Source organism: Aythya ferina (genome assembly GCF_964211825.1).
Source record: "Aythya ferina genome assembly, chromosome: 6".
In the NCBI taxonomy this organism is placed as follows: Eukaryota; Metazoa; Chordata; class Aves; order Anseriformes; family Anatidae; genus Aythya; species Aythya ferina.
The window spans coordinates 14,934,749-14,953,891 of NC_140303.1; the positions used below are offsets into that span (position 1 = coordinate 14,934,749).

Consider the following 19,143-nt stretch of genomic DNA (forward strand, 5'->3'; position numbering starts at 1 on the left):
TCTTTCACTGGCCTTTTTTTGTCATTTCTAATTTCTTTGATTCTGTACATTTCCACGTCCTTTAAATAGAACAGGACTTCTATCAATCTCTTGATCTGTTCTCCTGGCACACACAGTGACAGTCCTCTGTGCAGATGGAGTCAGGGGAGTTTTAGTGCTGTATTTCGTTGTGTTGTTTTTTACAAAAAAAAAAAGCATGTCCAAACTGCTTTTGGATTCTCCGCCCCCATCATTCTGCTACCTCTTCCCATTTCTTTGCTGCTTACATTTCATGACTTCTCTCCTGCTTGTAAGATATATGCTTTATTTTATAATGTTTCTCATGCACTAAAACAAGTGCTAAGTCAAGCAGTTACCAGAGCTGGAGGATCTAACCTTCCTCCAATCGGCACAGCCATCATGTAATAGCCATCATGTTACCTTTAAGTATAGATTATTATTATTGAGCGTGTATTACCTTGGCTGTTTGCCCAGCATGTCCTTGATAACTGAGGGTCACAAAAAAAAGAGTAATGTTCCGGTCCTACTTAATAAGACATAGGATCAGCATGATTAAAAAGGCCTTAGCATTCAAGAATCCTTTAAATTTGGCACACAAAATTAAATTTTAAAAGTGGTTTAAATTGCTTTTCATGAATAATTGCTATTAACCCTTATTCCCCTTCTTGTCCCTTCACGAGCCTATTATTGATTCCCTGTTCCTTGGTCACTAAGATATCCTTGGATAATGTGTTGGGGATTTCAGGCACTAACAGGTTTATCAGAGTAATGGAATTCTTTAGGTAGCAGGCAAAATGGATGGATGGATGCACAAGTGGCTTGATGCTGCCTCTGAGGTGGGAGTAATGCCAAGTAAGGCATTTTGGGTGTGATACTTTTAGGCAATCATTTTCCTGATGGAATTACATTCCCCTGGTGTTGGGAGGGTTTGTTACCCCTGAGAATGACCCTTTTATAGTATTTCCTAGTAAACCATTTGACACAACTTGCTTTCTGAGATTTCTACCCCCTTTCAGTGTTTTCAAAATCACACACTGATTAGTTCAGGTCCATGTCCCGGGTAACTGGTGAAGAAAATGGCAAATTCAAAGACAGTTCTGATATCACAAGTGTATGGCCACAAAAGATCTTGCTTATCCCGAGCAAGATTTATTTTTCAAGTAGAAGCTAAAGCATAGAACAAACAAACAAAAGCCCTTGATTTGTTTCTAGCTGAGGTAGCCTGGAAAGAAAGTTGCAATGTGCAAATCTAAGGAATATACAGAAACAGTGACTGAAGTGAGAAGAGAAAATCTGGGGTAAAGTGGCCTTTGTCATAGATTCCCGTGTTTTGTGTTTAGGGACTAGGAATGTGGACATTAAATACAGACTTACTTTCTTGTGTTAGGTGATCCTCAGGCAAGGCTGGATGGGTATTTGAGAAATGGGAGGGATTGGATTTTCAAACAAGGTCTGTCTCTTTCAGACACTCATGCAAAGGAACTAAAGCTAGCAATGATGACATTATTAGTCCATGTGTGACCTATTTCCTCTTTCCCTCTAAAGCCTTTGTCAGCAGAATAAATTTCCATCATTTTTGCAAATATTCTCCCTTATCTATGTATTTTCTATTGTAGGTACTATGCAATCCTAAACAGCACTCCCTAAATTACATTGCCTTCATTTGAGTCTTTCCCCACACAAGAGGGCATCTGTGATGGGGTGTAACTTGTGGTCAAGACGCTGAGGAGAATTAAAAGGTGTGAGCGTGACACTGCATTTGCTCTCACTGCTTGCCACAGGGTGCCTTGGGAACAGTACAATGGTATTGTTTGCCAGCTTTCAGAGAAGAAGCTGGTTTTATGAATGCCTACCATGCACATAAACAGACACTGTGAGATTTGGCAGACAGAAGCAAGTGATGACAGGTTGTGATCAAATTATTCCTTTATATTTTCTACCAACAAGGATCATCCAGATTCATTGGAAAGCAGATACTGGAAATAGAAAATGCATTTTAGAAAATACTTTAATCGAGAGTACCCAAGTTTGCTAATTCTAATGCCCAATCGTCTCAGCTTTAGAATTCTCTTTATTATCTTTATCTTTATTTTTGGTCCCTTCTCAGCTTAGTGGTCGTGAAGAAAAAAAAAAAGCAGCCTTGGCTAGCCATTTATGTTGAAGCAAATCATGAGCACAGCTTGTCATCAAAGCAGTGGGCTCTGCTGTATTATTTGTGTATGGTTTAACTGGAAAACCCATCTAGTCAAGAAAACCAAGCTCTAGATGAAGCCAAAAAAGGCACAGGGACTGAGACAAAGCTTACCAGGACCATGAATGCTTGTGAGTTGTAGGCTGAGGAAACCCAAGACCGTCTCAGGATGCTTTGATTTCCGTTCAGAGTCTGACCTTTCCATCTGAAGTTGGTCCCAGCTTACTTTGGAAAAAGTAGTTTTAGCTAGAGAGATTTGAGACCCGAATGGCTAGGTCTTCTGTTGTAAATCAGTACCTTTCCATTTACAATCATACCTGGGACACACTGAGACCGTCTTTTTGTGTTTCTGAGCGAGCTTGTAGCAGCTAAGACTGCTGCTAATTTTGATACACAGTTGAGATGTTCAAGTCTGAGAGTTTTGTTCAGACCCAGCTTCTCTTTTTCACTTGGAACAGAACCTGCACCCAAGAAAAATGTTTGAGTGGACTTCTGGAGCGTAAGCACTTTATCAGGAGATAACAACCAGGGAATAAGTGCCTCCCCTAGAAGGTGAGCTGACAGAGCTTGCTCTTACTGCTTGCTATACTCCCTTCAAAACTGCAGGTTTTTGATCTTGTATCATGTACAGCTCCAAGAAATGAGGCTGCACACATTCATTTAATAGTATAGCTCCCTCGTGATTATCTTCACTTTCCTTAATGAGGGCAGTGTTGCTAACTTGTTAGGAGCCTGAGGACTGTATGAAATTAACATCGTGTGTAGGAGAAATTAACAAAGAGGAGCTCCTTGCATGAAACTGAATGAGATCACTGGCCCTTCCTTCAATATTTATTTCTATATTAAGGAAGAAATATTAATAAGGATAATGTAGAACACTCTTACTCAAAAATCAGATGCCCTTGTTTTTATTCAGTAACCTGAATGACCAAAAGTAATTAATCCTTCTCAATAACAATTACACGAGTAAAGCAAGCATGATTTGGATAACTGTGAAGGAGAAAGAGAAGAGACACTGGTATTGGTAAAATTACTGGGGAGAAATAACAATCAATAAAAGAATAAGTTTTGCATGATAAATTCTGTTGTGTTTACACATGAGTAAAGTGAAAGCCACACAATTGTCTCAGTAAGATAATGCAGTGCTTCTGCTAAGAAATCAGAATGTGGCTCTTTCCGCAACTCATCCTAAAGCAGAAACTAGCAGAAGTCAAAGAGAAAACAAAAGGAATGTAGGAGGGACAGAGCCAGACAGTGGATTCATGAAGTAAGGGGAGTTTCAAGAGACATTCGTAGTATGTTTTTCTTTAAAAATTTTATTTGCAAACTGTGGTTGATAAAATGCACCCTCTCTGCAGTCATTTGTCAGCCACACTTATCACCCTTCTACAAGCACAAAAGGTACACGGAGATGTCAGCAAACTGGGAAGGTGTGTGAAATAAGAGCCCGTGTAATGTTTGTAAAGATCAATTCGCTGCAGCCTTGGCCTTTTAGTGGTTGTAGCTTGATTGTGCAACGACCGCTCCTAAAAGGGGCTGTAAGCACTCACTGTGGGACATCAGTTCTGCAGTGGCAGGGAGGGCAAGGTACTGCTTCCACACAACCTTCATTTGTGGTTTTACTATGCGAAGTGGGTGAGTCATTGCTGATGGATCCAGGGAGCTGTGTGCCCAAGGATGATCAGTGTGCTGACAGTAGCAGAAGTTCTTCTAAATAATGATTATTGCTAAATCTCTCTCTCTCCCTCCTTTTTTTTTTTTTTTCTTTTCCTGGCAGTCTTCCTTTCCCCTTTTGTGGTTCTGGAATGCTGGAGGCAAACTCTCCCCTCATCCCCCTGCCTAGGGCCCACGTCCAGGTGCATCTTTCCCTGTCTGCTGGTGGTTATTGCAGCAAGGGGAGTTAATAAGGAAATGAGCCAGTCCACAGAAATCTGCTAATTAACCTTGGGACACACCTGGTTTTATCTTGTAGCTGCAAACAATGTTATCAAAAGATCCCTAAGATCAACAAAACTAACTCCCTTCCAGTCTGTCTCTAGGCACCCAGGCTGTATGGTGTCTCCAAATCCAGGAAGGGGCCCTGCCCAGCAGCAGTTTGTACCAGTAAAGTCATGGGCTAGTTTTGGAAATGACGTGGTGGAAGCCCAAGCTTGGGTTGGCTTTGGCAAGGTGAACGTGGGGGCACTGGTCACCAGAGGACACCACCATCTGGTGCTGGTGGCAGCCCTGGTGGAACTGGGGGGCTTTGCTTCCACTTGCCAGCAGAAGGCTACAAAACACTCGTGGTCAAAACCCATTTGCTTAAAGACAGCTCCCAGTGATGGGCCAGATAGCCTTGTCTTGCTTCTTACTGTTCCAAAGGCATGATATACAAACGTAGATGTAAAGCCTTACAAGTTACACCCTAAACTAAACATAAGTTTGGGGAGTGATGCTCCTGTGGGGAGAAGTGCTAATTAGTGACACCTTCTGCTACAAAGCCCAGCGACAGACGGGTCTTACTCTAAATGAGTGGTTGGTCTGGAAGGACTATGCTCTGGGGAACCTGCAGGAGTTAGACAGATTTAGCTACGCTGATGGGTAATAATCTGTGGACAGTGAACACAGGAGCTAAGGTTTGACAATGAACCATACAGACAAAACAATAAGATGTGCTTTGGAAAAAAGACTGCAAGCTTTTGTCTTTATTTCTCTTTAATGGTATCATGGTCAAGTGTGATGCATCTTTCTCTTGCCAGCATCGGAAGGGAATTTGTCAAAAGAATTTTCCAGATTCTGCCACAGAATATCGATGAGATCATAGTCAAGTCACAGAGTTTTGTTGTACTTTATAGCTTGAGGACAGTAATATTATGGTCATCTCCGTGTGCTTTATCTGTTTTATACCAGAAGCTTTTGATCTACATTTGCCACGACTAGCTTTCAAGCAGTCATTAGAAATAAACAAGCAAAAAAATATTCTCTTCCCCAAAGTTGGAAATATTTTGTTGAAAATCTCTAGTCTAAAGAAGACTTTAAATTTTCAAGTGGAAACTTCAAGTTTGCTAAGAAAATTAGACATTGCATTAGAAAATTAGACATAGCATTTTTTTCCTGAACTCTTCATTTTCTATCAAAAAAAAAATCTGTAATAACCAAGCCTGGTGGACGTAGTTCTGGGATGCAGAACTCCAGGATTCAAAAGCAGACAATACATGTTTAAAATAGGTTTTCTCTATTTTAGTGAACGCCCTGCACCCTCTGCTGTTGGCTGTCACAACGCATACAGCAGCTCGTTCCTTGGCACTTCCTTTTGAGTGGCCCAGGCTGAGGGTCTCTGCTCGATAAGCTGCAGTGGTTCCTGTCCTCTAGCACTCTGTCGAGCTTCTGGAATTTGAGAATGCAAAGAAATGCTCTCTGATCTGCTCCGTGAGGTAGGAATAGCACCTCATCCAACAAGTCCCTAAAACAGAGCTATCAAAACCACAAGTGAATGCTTGAATTTTCTGGAATGAGCTTTTATTGAAATACTTGACATTTAGTTTCTCTGCTAATATACTTTTGTCATTTCAAAGGGATGTTATGCCTTGTCTGGTGTCTCTTGGGGGGCTTTTGGTAGTGTTTTTAAGAAGCAATCCATGTAAATACAACACTCAGGCAAAGGCTCAGGCTCAGGCTGCCTGAGGTCAGCATCACAGCCCCACCTGGGAAGTACTTCTGGTCAACATAGTCTATAATGGTTGTCACAGCCAACATAGTCTCCTCGCACGTGGGCTGGATCTGGTCAGGAGGTAGAACAAATCCATAAGTACCATTGTCTCGCAGTTCAAATGTATAGGAGAAAGGAATGCCAATCATGTGAGCCCAGTCCCGTGAGGAGCCTGAGTTACTGTCTGTGAATTTAAAAATAGAGGGGAGATATATGTATTAGCATTGCTCTTTGAAATACCTCTTGTTAATGCAAGGTTATACCAGAATCCCTGAGCTAAGCAGTAATCATACATCACTGTGACATGGAGACCAGCATTTCTAGTTGCTCCAATTCTTAAAGTCTTCCATGGAGTTTCCTAAGTGAAACAACTTTCCATAAGATGATATTGTACAAGAGATGAGTTCCACAGATTCTGTGTTTATAGCTTTTTGCCATGATCAGTGTTGGATACAAGGTGCATAGGCCATTTTTCTGTTCTGGTATTTCATTTTCTACATTGACATTGAACTTCTCTGTATATTTTTAAACACATATATTTTTAAACATGATTTTGTTCAAGCCTGAAAAAAATTCTGGCTACTCCTTGTATCATTGTTTATCTGCCTCATGGATCTTTTTTTTCTTACCCATTCAGTTTAAGTACAAACCCTGGCAGCATGCAGTCCTAGGCATGGACAAGTTACCTTAGATTTACACCACATTGCTAATGCAGAGACTGGCATAGACAGACATTGTGAATATGCAAAACCACGTGTGTACTGAAGCCAGCTACTTACTGTTCTGAGTGCCTGGCATGACTTCCTGCTTGGTGGGAAAGGATTGTTTTTACCAGGCAGTCTCTAGGGCCCTCAAGTCCTCTGTGTTAAGACTGTCAACTAAGATCAGCTGTCGTGGTGTGTTCGTGATGTGGCTATCTGGTCTGGTAGGAATGAGGCTGAGACTGACGCATTTCGCACCGAACTGCAGGCAGCTGCAATGTGATAATGTCTTATGGAGTAGACCTGATTGGGATTTTAATTTTTGCTTGACTCCAGTGAAGACAAATAGGAGTTCTGCTGCTGACTTCAGCAGGGTCAGGATGATCTATCACCAATCTCTTTCTGTCCCCTGTGATGTATCTGTGAGGAATTCATGTAAGAACTGGCTTCTGATCAATGCTTCTTTCCTTCTTGCAGTCAGCTTTATGCGGTACAGTATTATCTTGTATTCAAATGACTGTTACTTGGATGTTCCACCAAACCAGGCAATTAAATATTACTCAAAGAAGGACCTTGGCAAAACAGCACTTGCTGATGTCTATGACGCAAGAATAACTCTCTTCTTTGAAAAACAGAGCAATTAAAGGGGAAAATAAACTTACATAAAATTAAAGAGGTTGATCCTACTTTATAACTGGTCCCATACTTTCCCATCAGGGCAGCAGCTGCTTTCTGTGCAACTTGCATCTGTATGTTCAAAATACAAACAGCATTTTTGTCAGTACCAGTAAAGTTGGCAATTATTCCTAGTAGTCCAAAATCTGTATCTCTTTCAGCTATAAGTTTACTTGTGATCAGCCTCAAGTTTTATTTCTATTAGTTCAGGACTCTAGAGAAACCCATTACAAACATCTGGGCAAAACGGTCTTGATTTTTTTTTAATGCAAATTACATTTTAAAAAGATAACTGTTATTAGGTGGAGAAGATACTGGTTTTGTTTTAGTGCTGGAGAGATGCATTTTGGAGAATTAGAGCCTATGCTGCATAGCAAACTGAGACTGACTAGAGCAGTTATTGATCTCTTACACTTCTCCTATTGCCATGGAGTCGGTGTCTCACCATCTTTAGAAAATGAACCATAGACAGACTGAATCACTTCTCCAGTGTCTGGTATGAACTCTGAACCCAGGTCCTACATGCTCTTCACTAGTGCAACAGCTGTGGGAATGTTCATAAATATGCATTTTAGTGAACTTAAACCACTCAAAAACTAAGGGAGAATAGTAACCAAAATGTAGGTGTCTACTTTGCTCCCATTCTCCAAATGAACATGTTTGTACCCATTCTGGATACAACCCTGACAACCACATGCATGTAACGTACTAGCATCCTGAAGTGCAAACACATTCCTGCATGCAGCAAATGATTGCAGGCAGAACTTGGTGCTCTTCTCTGCTTACCTATACTGCACTGTAGTAACACTGTAATAATTCACTTTTCCTACTTTAAGATGAAAGATTAGGGTTAATTCTGAGACAGAGAAGCCTTGCTGGTACTGCCCATTCAAGAGACAATTGAGAATGTTGAGGAGACCACAGCCCAGCACAAGGGCAATGAGCATGCTAAAGCCCTGGAGACTTGCCTCAAGGGAAGTTTTCTTTAAAGAAAGATCAACAGTTCAAAGAGTTGTGCCAGGTGCTACTGCTTGTACTAATTCTCTACTGGTGTGAAAGATGAATGTTTTGCCCTACCAGTTCTTCGTTGTTACTTGGAGGTGTGGTTGTGGAACCATATGGAGTGAGGATGTACTGTCCGTAGGAGTGTACTGTTAAGTAGCACAAAATGTCACTCTTCTTCTGTTCAATAAGCTGGATCACAGCTCTCGTCTCAGGCTCTGATTCTGGTCCAGATCCACAGAAAACTTCACTGGTGCAGTTAAAAGAAACACCAACACCTGGAGAGGAATACAAAAAGTGGATTAAAGGAGAAACATATTAACTCCACTTCATAGGGAAATTTACCTGGAGGTGTTCAGGTGTGTGTGTATGTGGGCAGTCAGACTAGAAAGCTCAGAGGGACTCGAATGCTTTACTCTCTTGCTAGCAACTAAAATTTGAAAATTATGAATTATTTTACACGCGTTTCCAGGTTGGCTGCAATGAAATCACTGACACAACAACAGTATACAACCTGCCAGCAAACCTTTGGAGGCCCCTTGAAATTCATGGCAGATACAAATGTTGGCTGTTAACTGACTGACTCCTAACACTGGTGATGCTTGCTCCTGCAGTGAATTAGAAGTACAGTTGTGTAAGCACTAATATTCTGCTTCCAGAAGTAAATGCCAGTTGAAAGTCAATAGCAATATTTTTACAAACCAGGTTTTTACTTTTACGTGTATCTTGGTGACAGTGGGATGAGTATTCCTTTCATATAGGATTTCATCTTATTTCAGAGACTTGTTATTATTCTTGCTTTATTTACTGTATAAATACTGCATGTATTTATTATATGTAGCTGACATGAAACACTTGGAACTTACTGCCCCAGGAGGAGTTAAAGTTTCGGTTCAGATCTGTCCCGTAGCAGGTGCCATTCATATATGGTGCACGGTTTTTCCTCCATAAACGTTCCTAAACAAAAGTAATTCCAGTTAAATAACTGCAACTTGATGATCCAAAGAGACTAATGATAGTATGGCATTGCACACCTTTTATTTAGACCTCTGCATTCTTGAGTAACTCTTGCATTATAGGGGACTCTGTTCAAGGGTGATAAAACTTAGTGATCAAACATCTTATTTATTACTGCCATGCTGATATCTTCCACAAGCCTTCATGCACCTTGAAATGAGCTTCTGAGCTTTTAAAAAACAACAATGTTATTTCTGTAGTACCGAACTGCTTCCGTGCGGTGTTCCACTTCTAAGAAGGACCTGACATTGTGAGGGATACTTCTTTGTCCAAAAGAGATGATAGCTGAACTTACATTTGTTTCAGATTCAGGAAGATGAATGCTTTTTTTGCCATCTAATCTAGCTGCTCTTTGATTCATTGTTAAACTCACTGCCATGTTTGGTTCCTGCAGAACTCACTGCACTGCCTGTATGAGCCTCCTGGCTGAATGACCAGTGCATCCAAATGCAGTGTGTGGTGTGCTCCCAACCTGCTGGGGAGTAAGTGGAGAGACAGTAGGGTCCATGTGGCAGTAGACTGAACATTTTGGGCCGTGCTAATGTTCTGAATTAAAAGATGTTTCTATATTTCGCGTTATTCTCCATAGCAGATAAGGAAGATTATTTGGGAGAGCACATCTATTTCAAAGCCAGATAGCCTAACATTTGACCAAGTCTTCTGCCCTATGCTGCGAAGGTGATTAGATCTGTCTGCTAGTTGAGATTTCTTGCAAAGTACGACTGACTCCTCCAGACATGCTTAACTCTATCATTCAAGCCTTGAGCTGTTAGCAGGGAAGTCAGTCCATTCCCAGAAGCCTGAAAGCAATGGATCCTGTGGTTTTGACTTTCTACCTTCCCAAGGCTCATGACATTTGCTAGGAATTTTTTGCCCTCTGATCTCAAGTGACTGCTGATTTACCAGAAGAAAAAAAACCTCTCTGCCACAGGAGGATTTGTGTGAGTAATGATTCTGTCACTGTTCTCTGTTTAAATATAATTGCTATGACTGTGTCTAAAATGAACAAAACATGCTGTGCACGTCTAAATTTCAGTCTGGTCCTGGATTTTCACTACTTACTGCTTCCCAGGAATAGATATAACCATCAACATTGATGACTGGCAAGACGTAGAGATCCAAATTCTGAAGAAATCTTCTTATCGTTGCATCAGATTCGTAATTTTGCAGAATCTGAAAATAAAAAATACAAAGGACTGAACAGAAGAGAATATAGTGGTAATCATTGTAAAGAAATTGTTTAGAAACGTCATCAAAGAATCACTCACTCCTGGATATTACTGTGGTATCCAAGATCTACTTGATCCCCAGATATATTGAGAGATCTACCTTCTGCCATTAACAAAGTGACAGTGTATCCAGTTGTAGTGCACTTCCTAGGGTGCAGAGAATGAAAAACACGATGCCATAGGCATTGTGCACCAGGTATTTTAGAACATTGCTGTACTGCATTTTTAGGGATGTTTCATTCCAGGGGGACTGTGTCTTTGTGATATAGAGAGGCTTGATCCAAAAGCCACCATGGAAAAGGTAGAAATTGCTGTCTAGTTAAGTGTCTTTGGAATCAGTTTAGATAGAGGATACAACGTGCTAACAAATATTGTCCCGTATCCCATCTCAAACTGTGATTTGGACTTAGGTTTCTGTATTGTGTACTATTTTTGAACATCATATTTTAACAGGAAAAGCATAATGCTTGGTACCACTGTAGAGAAGAAAACTGAAGCATTCAAAACAATCAGTGTTTTGTATTATTTTGGTGGAAAAGATAGGGCTCACTTCTTTCACAAACCACTGGCAGAAGGCTGGAGCGATCCATTCTCTGGCGTGAATCCCACAGTCCATCCAAATGATCTTTTTGGGTTTATTTGATGGTTGACTGATCTGAGAGAGTATAAAAATGGTCATTGGGCTAACTTACATTACAATAAAATAGCCTAGCCTAATACATGAAGAAAAGGATGTTCCTGGATATACTATTGAGTTATCTGAGATAATTATTATTGCAGACATCATTATGATAAGTTCTCCTTCCTAATGAGCCCATCTCTGAAGTAACTCAGGGCAAGAGTTTTAAAGTGCCTGTTGAGTAGAAGTTTCAATAAAACAGTTTCTTCTTCATTTATATTAGTCATTCACAGGTCTGATTGTTCTTACTCTGAGATTCTTTTTTTTAGACAGGGAAGCACAGAAAGGCAGGGAATCTAATTTTACTCAGTGATAAGAGTGTATTAGACAATAACTAAGCTAATTATTAAGATTACAGTTTTTACTAGAGCTACCAATAAAAAGTATCATGGAATACTTGTAGAAGAAATGTTATATGCTGTGAAAAATAAAAACTGGAAAATAAAATTCTTGGTCCTCACACACAGCTGTTGCCAAGCTAGTTTCACCTTGACTGATATTTCTAAACTCGATTCCAGCTGATTTGTCTGCTTTTGCAATATAACAGCAATAGCAAGGCTATAGTGATAGTGTATATGAACATTGGGAAATCTTACTGCACTGTAGGGGGAGCAAAACCATCTTCATTTCAGTGAACTGGAATAGGTACAGTCTTAGGGAAGATCTGAATCCTGTTTTCTCCTTTGTACTTTTATTTATTTTAATAAAGTTCCTGCCTTACCTGCAGATAATAAATTGTTCGATTCTCGACTGTATTCCCCAGGTAGTGCTGAGTCACCAGCTCACTGTTTTTCTCGATCTGAGTCATCCATTCATAAATCTGAAACAGTCACAGAGAGCGCTTGGTGCTAAGGGGGAGTTTCCTTCTCTTATCCACCTCTATTTCCAGATTAAAGGATTTTCCTAGACAAGCAATGTTTTCTTCAGACCTAAGCTGTGATATCAATCTGTGATATCAGTTAATGCTTACAGAAGGTCTCTCACTTGCCTGCAGGCAAAGACATGGCCATATATCACTGGGTGGTAAAAGACAACATCACTGCAATACAACACTGATACTCTATCCCGAATCTTATTCAACATGCCCACCCCATTGGGTGTCTTTCTGTTGTCTTTGCTGGATGCAGAACCACACCATCAAATCTCCAGAACTGCATTACAGTATCTGCCATCTTTGTATTTATTTTCCACATGTAAGTTCAGTAGGAAATTTAGGGGTAACTTCAACAAAATACATGAGGACGAGATTCTAGTCAAACAGTAAGGACTGATCCTTCAAAAAAGACCCCTAAAGCCAGAAGGAGCTCCAGTATAGCTTTCTGTAAGCAGGGAGCTGCTTCCTGTGGCAAATACAAAATAGCAACAAAGAAAGCAAACAAACTCAGGTTCATCTTTACCTCTTCCATCGGATGATACTCAGTGTAGTTGTAACCTTCAGGGACCTGCCTTTGGCTTCTCTCCTTTAGCACACTCTCGTCCACAAGCTCCTGCACATCATTTATCAGGACTCTGAAAGGAGGGAAATTTGGGAGATAGGAAATAAAAAAAATCCCTAATGATTACTGAAGAACTGTCGTGGTGGGTACACAACTTATATTAACAAATAAAAAGCTGTAGCCCCTTAGGTTCTGAGCTGCCTGGCAAATTCATCACCGTCAACAAAATGGTTACTTTTTTGTAAGAGAAAGTTCCAAGTGCTGAAGTCTTCATTGGGTTTTATGAATAATAATTTTATTAGATTTTTTTTTTAACCATTGACGATTTAAAAAAAAAAAAAGTTCAAGATCTTACTTCCCTTTACCAGTTCTGCTCTTGGGCAAAACTCTAAAATACCACTTTTGGGGAAAGTCAGGGGGAAACTGAAAATTTTAAGATTACTGTTTCTTTGTATTTTATAGAGACATTTTCAATTTGCAAAGACTTCATGTAGGTGTTTGGTGCACTTTGAAAAAATCAGAACAAACCCTGATCTTTTCTCTAAAAAGACCTCATTGCTTTTTATCTCGGAATTCGTTCAGAAAAGAGTGTGGCATAGGGCTGATTCCATGAGGAAGAGCAATCCATAAAGCTTTTGCCTTGGCTTCAGAGGACTTCATATCAGACACTTTTCTTTCTTACTGAAAGCGGCCACTTGTAACACTCACAAATCTGTGCTCATTGTAGGCGCTTCTGATAAGACAATTGCAAAGGTAGCTTAAACACTGATTTCAAACACCATAAGTGCTCATAGGCTATTCTGCTGACACTAGCACCAGTTGGCATTTCTGGAAACTGCACATCTAACTTTTAAGAGTGGTTACAGCTGACTGTCTCTCTGGGCTTTGATGTTTATTCACATCTGAACTTCAGACTAAAATGTAGCAGTGCAGATTCCCCTGAACTGAAACCACACACAAAATGCCTTATCAGAGCTCTGGAGAACAGAAGTCCCAGCATCTGACACAGTCAGAATATTTATGTCCTGATTATAATTTGTCATTTATGTCTCTATCTTTATTCACCTAACTGTCACATTACCTTCCTTGCATGTCAACCACCTTCTAAAAGATGTCTCCAGCTTTGAATCTGTCGCAGGAATTTTAACTATAACATTGCCTTATTCCTTATCTCAATCCCTCAAGCCAAAATTTCAGCTTGACTTTTAAATTACCCGCCTCTCTCTTTAGGAGCTTACACGAGGTGGATACTATTCTGGCTCCAATCCAAAAAATAAAATAAAAATTAAGCTGCTAACTTCTGATTAATATTTAATTTTCCCCTAGAATCAGCTGAAGCCATTAGAAAATGAAGAGCCTTGATTGAGGCTAAATATCTTTTGGGTTGTCGTCTCGGTCTGAATACCTAAACCTGATGCCAGATCATGCATACTGGCTGCCACCTCATCTCTCTCCACGTCTGGTTGTCAGGGCATCACACTTACTAAAAAGAATTTGTCAGGCAGGATGTCAAGATCAGCTTTAACTCTAAACAGCTTTGAAGTGGCACCAATCCTCTTTTAGCTTATCTTTCATTGGTAAATGTCAGTGTATGTCCATAGGCCATTTGTCATCAGCCCTGAGTGACTGCAGGATGGTTTATATGAAATATAGCTAGCTGCTGGTTACCTGGAAAAGTCAGTTCCAAATGGGAGTGAGATTGGATGAGGAATAGATCTTATTTAATCCCATGTAGCTTTATAATCACTCTTTGTATCTGAATTAGATCTTCTGGTTGGAAACAAAAGCGTGGCCCTTGGCATAGATGAGTGGCTGGATAGCTGTGATAACGCAGCTAGTGGCTCTCACCTGTGCGCAGTGGGGACCTGCCACTGGGACCTTTGTTAAAGGCTGGGATTTTTCTCTTGCACTAGATGCTGCCTGGAAATTCTCCCTAGCCTGGTCAAGGGAAGAACAGTTAGGAAGACTGCAGTTTCTGTTCTGTTCCAGCTCCAAATTCGCAGTCCAGGCTAAGTGGAAGGTGAATAAACAGGGCATAGAGGAACATGCTTTTAAAACTCAGAGGTAGCCATAATATCTGTGCATCGGGCAAGATAAGATAAGTTGGAGGCAGTTGGAACAAAGGTTGGGTCCTGTCATTAGTACTTGCTGACTGCTCATTGGAAAGGGTTTGATCCTACTGTAATAGCAAAGAAGATTGCTAGAGCCAGCCTTTCTTATCAGGAAATTAGAGGTCGTACTTGTAAGAGATCATATGTTGATCTAAGCTGTCTTTCACCTCCTGCACCAGAGGAGCTGGGACCCTTATGTGTAGGTCTTCTCCAGCCCGGATGTCTTCAAGCAGCTGGGGCTTCCACAAATCCAGCTAGGCAGAGGACAATAAGGAAATGCACAAATCACGCTCTGTTCTCAGAACGAGAAAATATATTTATTTAGAGTAGTTGCGTATCAAAACAATGGAACAAGTTTTTCTTCAGATTCTTTTCTTAACTTTTCTCCAGGAATCTGTTCCTAGAGCATGCAGCACAGGCTCGGTGCTTCCATTGTCTGAGGCACCATTGATAAGTAGCAGCACCTTCCCAGAGCCATGCAATGAAACTGTCGTCTCCCCATAAATTCTTTCATCTAGTGGAGGGGCAATTTAGCCTTACACTAAGAGAAACGTCTTAGGTGTAGCTTTTCAAAGTTTACTTTCACCTTCATTCCTGTCCAAGCTTACATGCAAATCTGTTTTACATTCCAAGCCCCCTCTGTGCTTTTTAGGCACACCTGGTTATTCTTACTCACCATTAAAGTGCTGCAAAGATGCTGAAGATGCTGGACTTGCTGAAATGTTTCTGGCACAATATGCAAAACCTGATCTCTGGAAATTAAGTACAGAAACAAGACAGGTTTTAATATTTGTTAAAGTAGGCATGATTGCCATAAATCAAAGGGAGGTATTTTCTCATGTGGAAGGAAGACAAAACATGTAAATGTTCTAAGAAAAGCATGTCTGAGTGATGAATTTCTGGAATGTTTTAGCTACAAACAGGACTAAGTGATGTGGGTTTTCTGTTGCTGGGGCATTAGGTTAGCTCTGCTTCCTTGCTAGTGGCAGTCCTTTATTCATCATATCAGCTTGCATGAGCCCTGGTGTGTGTTTCTGCCTCTGCAGGACTGGGGCCAAAACAAGATCACTGATAAAATCTCTTTTTGTTCCTCCTGTTCAGGAATTGTTCAATTATTCCAAATAGGCTTTGTGCTTTGCTAATCTATTTCAACATGCAAAAAAAAGTTAGATTGCCATGATATCACCAGTTGCTAAGAGACTGGGATGTTCACAAACTGCTCGCCATAAGAATTGCCAATTTATTCCACAAGCAGTGAATAGAGTGGTCTCCAGAAGCACATATTCTTACTCAAACAGCAGAAAACACAAAAAATGTATTGTACAGGATCTATCGTTTTACTATTCCAAAAATGACACACAGATCCAGTGTCTGGGAATATATTTTCCTTAGGCCCCATGAAACTTTAATTTACTGCAGAGTTCATCTGAAAAAAGAAAAAAAAAAATCAAAAGTTGGAAAAGAACAAATTAAAGTGCTTGGAAATGCAGAAAACAAATCTGTATGCTTTATAGAAAAAATAAAAAAAAAAGTAATTCTTTTTTTTTGAGATGTTCACAGATCAGCTTTCCAGGTCTGATAACAAGTGTGATATTTCTAATGAAAGGATTTCATAATAACAAGTGGATTTTGACAATTATGTCGTGTTTCTCAAAGGTGAGGTGGCAGTTATCTACTACTGATGCGGTCAAATGGGGAACCTGGGAAATGTGCTTACTTGTTAGTAAGCACAACTTCACAGTCTTCTTCAGTGACTTCAGTAGGCTTTGAAACCTTTACAGGTCAAGTACAAAAAAAAAAAAATATTTACTTGCTAAGGCTTCTGTGATAGAAACTCTCATTGCAAAAGCCTTGCATGGTGAATCATTGTGATCATCAATATAATATGCTCTCATCTGAACTGCAACTGCTATCATTTGTGCTTCCATACAAATGTACTATTATCAGCTGAATATACATGCAAATAGAATTCACAATTTATTCGCATTATCCACTGAAAAATAGGAGGGCAGGATTTTTTTTCTCTCTCTCTTGAATATATCACCTTTGCTGATGGACTAACAGAACCTGATAGTTAAAGTGAGCTGTTTGCAACTGGTTCAGGAGATGCTGTTAGCACATAGCAGCAGCCTTATCTATGGGGCAAAATGATTACATTTGCATTGCTAACGGTTTGATACAACAACCATGGTATCTTTGAAATAGATCCTTGTAGATGCAGGATAAACATCTTTGCTAGGAGAATAAACATCTCAGCTGCAGTTCCGTGTTTATTCTCCAGAAATGCCTGGGCTTGCTTCGTGCTTTGTCTGTCAGGAAGGGAAACAATATCCTGTAATATCTTTCTATCCTCATTGACATTATGTCTTAATTACACCAAATGAAAGAAATGCCAGACAGTCAGATTGCTGCCAGATGGCCAGCTCTTATTTACTGATAAACCTTTTACAATAGCCAGTGTGGAGACAGATCATTTTTAATAGTACACTAAAATTAGAAAGCACACACTCATTTATGATTATGGACTAGGATTCTCAGTGCAGAAGTGCAAAGTCAGCCCATGTGACCATGCAAGAACAACATTTTTTAAATGCTATGGTTAAGCTTTCTTACCAAATTAAAGGACCATTCTCAGCACAAGCTGCATTTCCTTGGATGTTCATAGATCACACGCCTCTGATATTTAATTTCAGTTGTTGCATAGAGCAAATTATGACGAAAATGTTAGTCCTGCTGGGCTTTACCAGTTGCTTCATCTTTGTGCAGGTACTGCTAGTCCAAAGTCACACAGATCATTCTGTTAAGTGTGTTTTTAAATCCTATGCAAGTACTCAACAGGTTCAGTCCTGAAGAGCAATTAGAAACAAAATTGAACACTACATAATCAAGGGTCCATGAATTCTGCCCAGTGAAAACATCAGGCTCTGAGCAAGTCCCTGACACAAATGTAAAGATTAAAGGGAAATAATGCGCTGTAAAGGGAGATGTAGTGACTGTGTATGCTCTGCCAGGAGAGGTGTTGAACAGGTATACTGTGAAGGAGCTTATTTGCTTGGTTTTGTGCTCTTTTTAAAGCTGTATCTAGGGGATATAATTAACCCAGAGGTATTAATCACAGGTCTACTTTCCTGTTGACTTTAGAAAATTCCATATATGAAGTTCTATATGGATAGTTAGTCTCTGCACTGTATTTGTGCCCCTACTGCAAATCACAGCTGCTGTAAAGGCGAAGAGTGACCTGTCATTCCTTGTAAAGTTGAGGGTTAATGCCTATCAGAATTGTTTAGACAGGCAAACAGCACAATTTTATATCACTCATTTCTTACGAAGCAGAGTTGAGAATGGAGAATACAGCAAAAGCAGGCATTTCAGACTTTTCAAAAATACTTGCAGTTAAAAAAAGTGATAATCTCATTTTATGAACACCTTTGGATGAAGATTGTCTGGACCAATTTCATTGGCTTTTTAAATTATTTTTACAGATTTAAAACAGGAGTTCAGCATCTGAGCATCCTCTTCACATAACCCCAGATTTCTTTTATTAATGGATCTAATTTTGCTCAGTCATTTTGTACCCCGAAAAAGTATTTTATTCCTACAGCATCTGATTTCAAAAGTTCATTTCAGAAGTTTTGAAAGAGGATCAGCCAAATGATTTTCAGCTAATGATAGCAGAGATGCGTTGCAGGGACATGTTGCGTCTCCTGTAGCTGCCACCATATCTTTGTTGGCTTGGATTGATTCACTCTTTCTCATTTCTTGTCTGTATGTTTTCTTTTTTCAAATCTTACAAATTTACAGGTTAGTAACCCTTCATCCACATTTTCATTTCAGAGATGTTATTACTATTTTTACACAGTTCCTGAGAATGTCAGTGATTGCATAGTTCTTCATGACCCCCTTCACACTCACCCATCATATTGCAGATCCGAGCAGAGTTTTCCAGGAATTAGAATCCCCAGAGAAAAGGTCATCCCAAGAAAAAGCCACATTTTTGTGCAAACAATCCAGAATAGATGAGGATAGATCTGGACTGAAAGCTTCATTTGCACAATTCTATTATATAACCAGACCTACCCTTGTTCAATCATTAACTTCACGTTGATATAGTTGTACTTTTTGTTAATTGTTCAAGCTTTCTGTTTCACATCCCAAAATACAAACATATACAAATAGCATTGTTCTCACTGCAGCACCCCTTTTAAGAAGTAAGATTTTTTTTATATATATGCTACCTTCAAACCTTTAAAAATGTTATATGACCACGTTGGCAGTCTGAAGAAAATGTTACCTGCAAGGTCTATGGCAACTAGTGAGGATTATGTAAAAATTACAGGGGTAGGAAGAACAAGAGAATACTGGAAAAATAAGCTCCATCCTTGCTTTGTTCCTTCCCATGTGTATGTCCTTGTGG

At 39.8% G+C, this 19,143-nt stretch overlaps 1 protein-coding gene and 1 long non-coding RNA gene across 3 annotated transcripts in view; one reads left to right on the top strand and one right to left on the bottom strand.

Annotated features, from left to right (window-relative positions):
* Positions 1 to 19,143, top strand: part of LOC311439006 — a 52,899-nt gene that overhangs the window by 16,587 nt on the left and 17,169 nt on the right. Inside the window, exon 3 of one of the 2 annotated variants that reach the window (XR_014694504.1) lies at positions 8,730 to 8,863. The exons of the other annotated variant lie outside the window; for it this stretch is intronic. This is a non-coding gene — a long non-coding RNA (uncharacterized lncRNA). Of the gene's footprint in view, positions 1 to 8,729; positions 8,864 to 19,143 lie in introns of those variants that run through there. 2 annotated transcript variants of the gene reach the window in all.
* Positions 5,673 to 18,793, bottom strand: CPO (carboxypeptidase O). Its single transcript, XM_084524164.1, has 11 exons — positions 18,642 to 18,793; positions 15,406 to 15,481; positions 14,859 to 14,983; positions 12,580 to 12,691; positions 11,904 to 12,002; positions 11,054 to 11,158; positions 10,337 to 10,447; positions 9,124 to 9,214; positions 8,333 to 8,535; positions 7,243 to 7,327; positions 5,673 to 6,063 (listed from the first exon to the last, which is right to left on the bottom strand). The coding sequence occupies exons 1-11, from the start codon at positions 18,773 to 18,775 to the stop codon at positions 5,795 to 5,797; spliced, it is 1,410 nt and encodes a 469-aa protein (XP_084380290.1). The 5' UTR covers positions 18,776 to 18,793; the 3' UTR covers positions 5,673 to 5,794.

What these genes read in the sequence shown, in the direction of transcription:
- CPO (XM_084524164.1), bottom strand. Translation starts at nt 18,775, where the DNA reads ATGAAGCTTTCAGTCCAGATCTATCCTCATCTATTCTGGATTGTTTGC. An exon ending in TCGGATCTGCAATATGATGG is followed by an intron (nt 15,482 to 18,641) that starts GTGAGTGTGAAG and finishes CTTAATTTCCAG; the next exon opens with AGATCAGGTTTTGCATATTG. An exon ending in CAACATATGATCTCTTACAA is followed by an intron (nt 12,692 to 14,858) that starts GTACGACCTCTA and finishes CCCTCCTTTCAG; the next exon opens with AGTCCTGATAAATGATGTGC.